Raw genomic sequence first — 3,448 nt, forward strand, 5'->3', positions numbered from 1 at the left:
TAAACCAGTAAACGATAATAGGTCAAAACTAGCATTTGAGCCCGCGCGATGCCGCGGGTTGGAAAACTATGTTATACGTATGACATAAAAGCTACCTCTCAACCCATGCCAAAATGTTCCCAATCAAGATCAATCACAAATGTCACAGAGCAATGCTCTGATCAAAGCTTCTAAAAAGGAACATAGCTAATAAGATGTAATAACTATCAAACTCGTATAAATATAAACACACATTCCATTACATTTCCAGTAAACTAAAACTCAAAAACTCTATTTGACATTGCATTGTAAATCCCCTTCTAGACCAGAAAAGATAACCATATTTCCAAAAAAATATTTTATACACACAAATAGATAATCAGGTAAACATATTATCCATTGGTTTACCATATGTTTTCCAAAAAAATATTCAAAATTTTCATGTAATAAATTGGCAGGCGGTGCTGAATACTAAATTACGAATACAATTATATGTAATGGGCAAATGTGCCTTGAAGCTCAGAAATACAAAATACACATAGCCAAAAACTCAGTAAAAAGCAAAGACTCGTTAACCCATTAACGAAAAACAACAAAGAAAGCCTTTGGGTTACCATCGTCGAATGGTCTCATTTGCCTTGAAATGGGGGTACCGCCCGAGCTTGAATTTTCATGCTTGTGAATCGTTAACCCTTCTAAGTGAGAGTTGACTTGGTTTCACAATTCCAACTCGTGCAATTTTGTACACCATTTTGCACAGCCCTAAGATCCTGTATTACAATTTGAATTTCGCTTACACATGCATACACTACAAAAGTAGTACAATGATTTAATACAAAGACTCTGACTTATCACTTGCAGCCATGTTTCCAATTACTGCATCTCTTTGTTTTATTAATTTTTCTTTATAATCAAACATAAATCACAAAGATAGTTCAAAGACCAAAAAAAGAAAAAGAGAAAATAGAAAATCATATTGAAAACCCCTACCAAAGCACATTAATAATCAAACATAAATCACGCAATTTGAGAAACAAACCCCTGTTTGAGTGCTACCGATCAGATCCTGCCCTTGCATTGCTGTTTCCACAGAGCACTCTCTACACAAAATCCCAAAAAAAAATTAATACATAGTAACCAACAAATAAAAAAAATCTTCTTTTTCAATCATTTTCTCATATGGGGAACAACCTGCTAATACCCTTCATGGCCAAAGCACTAAGAATAATTCATATATGTTTTTCAATTTTCAAATCGCATACAAAGTGGAATATAAATCTTAAAACTTTTAAGCCAAAAACAGATGCACTATTTTTCCAGATTCCCAAAGAAAAAAAAAAGAAAAGGCAAGTGGAAACACAAATCTTGTGAAATAATTATGAATATTCTATAAATAATCACATGCAGATCATTACCCGATTAATCACCAAAAGATCACAACAAAAACCCACTGCTAGAAATTGAAAGACATAGCATATTATCAGTTCAAGATTATAAAAAATAAAAATAAAAATAAAAAATAAAAAATAAAAAATAAAAAAAAAAGAGAAAATTCACAACAAAGCAAGCCAATGAACAAAACCCACGAAGAAAATCTCAAAATTCCAAAACCTGAAAAGGATTATGAAAACAAAGACGCACCCAGAACTAAGAGCTCAGTGGAAGCTCCGTTTACACAAAAGCTATAACCAAATGTAAAATTTGGATTTTTACATTGTTTCTTCGTTTTTAACAATATTTGGGTTGCAAGTATATGGACGGTGGTATCTTGGCTTCAAATTTTGAATTTGTAAAGGTTGCTGTCATTTGATACACAACTGTAAAATTTGGATGCTCCAGTGGAAGATCAGGCTGCAAATTCAAAATTCAAAACACAAAAATCCAAATTAAACACAATTCAAAAGCGATTTAATAGTTACCAACGATAAATCCACCATGCATCTAATAAAAAATACAAAATTAAACAAAAAAAATACAGAGAGAAGAAAAGGGTACCACATATTTGCATGTCGCTGCTGCTCTTCAGAACCCACAAAATTCGAGCCGAAAGATGGTGGCGGCGGTGGTTCCGTGAGAGGCGGTGCCGCAGGGTGAGATTTCTTTCGCTGCAGGTATCTGCTGTCGTCCAAGAAAACCTGATAGCCATGCGCAAACACAGACGGAGAGAGAGAGAGGAGAACAGGAGTACATCCAGACCTTTCCCTTCCCAGAGAGACAAAAATGAAGTAGAAGAGTCCAGAAGAGGCAAAATCGAACTACAAAAGTTTTAAACCCGAGATTCAGATCGCATTTTTCAACCCCTAAAACCAAATAGTACATTTAACCGACTTAACACGATGGAAGGCATAAATCAAATCTAGGATATCATACTCAACCTGCATTGCAGAAACGAACACTGTAGCTTATATACATTCTCAATGTCCTCCGCAAGTCCTCTCTCCAATGGCTCTGCAATCTACAAAAGGTTTTTAGAAGATTATAATTTTAAAACTGAATCACATAAAATTTCTGAAATTAGGTTGCTTCTTACCAGAGTTATTTTATTCTTCTTATTGGATGTTTCAGCAAAGCATTTGATTGACTTCTACAAACAAAATGAAACAACAGGATCAACCTACAAACAAAAGCATATCCATCAAGAAAAGAACATAAAATTTTACATTCTTAAGGGGTGGAAAAATTACTTTAAAAAGAAAAAACGTCAAGAGAGGATGAGGATTGGGAGCAAACAATTACCTTGACTTCTACTTCCAAATAAAGCTCTCTTAGGTCCTTCATTATTCTGACATACCCTATAACACATTAATTTATGTTAAAAAAACATAAAAATTAAGCACCAAATCTTTCACTTCAAATTCCATAAAAATCAAACCTCTGAAACATAAAGTTATTGGGCTTTCTCTTGTGAGGAGGAGTTCAAAACTCTCCCATTGCAATCCTCATAGAGAATCGCCACGTCAGCCTTGGAAAAAACTCGAATCAAAGCAAAAACATGTAAAAGAGCGGTGCCATACCTGTGGAGCTCGAGCATGGAAAGGCTCTGGTTCCATGCAAAGGCTCTGGTTCCTTGCAAAACAAAAGAAAAAACGTTTACAAATCTAGCTTTACAGAGATGCACAACCAGTCGAACAACGGATATTGGAAACAAAATCCCCAAACAAACGAAAACCAAATTTGCTCAGGAATCCGATAGAACGAAAAACACAAACAAATCATACACCAAAACAACAGATCTAACAATATAAAGAAAATACCCAAAATCAGATTAAAAAAAATTGATCCATAAATCACCACAACATGGCAAACTACCAGCAAAATACTAAAACACAATTAATAAAAAACTTAAAAACTCACAAACTGGAGCTAACAAATCCACTCTCACGAAATTGAAAACCCAATCCAGTCGGAACCGATCGAGAAGTTTTAAAGGCCAAAAAATTTCCAGAGGTAATTAATTCTAGAAGGGGTT

General features: G+C 34.5%; 1 protein-coding gene across 1 annotated transcript; it reads right to left on the bottom strand.

Annotated features, from left to right (window-relative positions):
* Positions 1-406: 406 nt before the first annotated feature.
* On the bottom strand, positions 407-3,448 carry LOC139191459 (uncharacterized). Its single transcript, XM_070812325.1, has 9 exons — positions 3,334-3,448; positions 2,994-3,019; positions 2,852-2,917; positions 2,716-2,771; positions 2,510-2,563; positions 2,355-2,434; positions 1,975-2,234; positions 1,019-1,079; positions 407-749 (listed from the first exon to the last, which is right to left on the bottom strand). The coding sequence occupies exons 4-8, from the start codon at positions 2,755-2,757 to the stop codon at positions 1,039-1,041; spliced, it is 477 nt and encodes a 158-aa protein (XP_070668426.1). The 5' UTR covers positions 2,758-2,771; positions 2,852-2,917; positions 2,994-3,019; positions 3,334-3,448; the 3' UTR covers positions 407-749; positions 1,019-1,038.

Source organism: Malus domestica, chromosome 14 (genome assembly GCF_042453785.1).
Source record: "Malus domestica chromosome 14, GDT2T_hap1".
Lineage (NCBI taxonomy): Eukaryota > Viridiplantae > Streptophyta > Magnoliopsida > Rosales > Rosaceae > Malus > Malus domestica.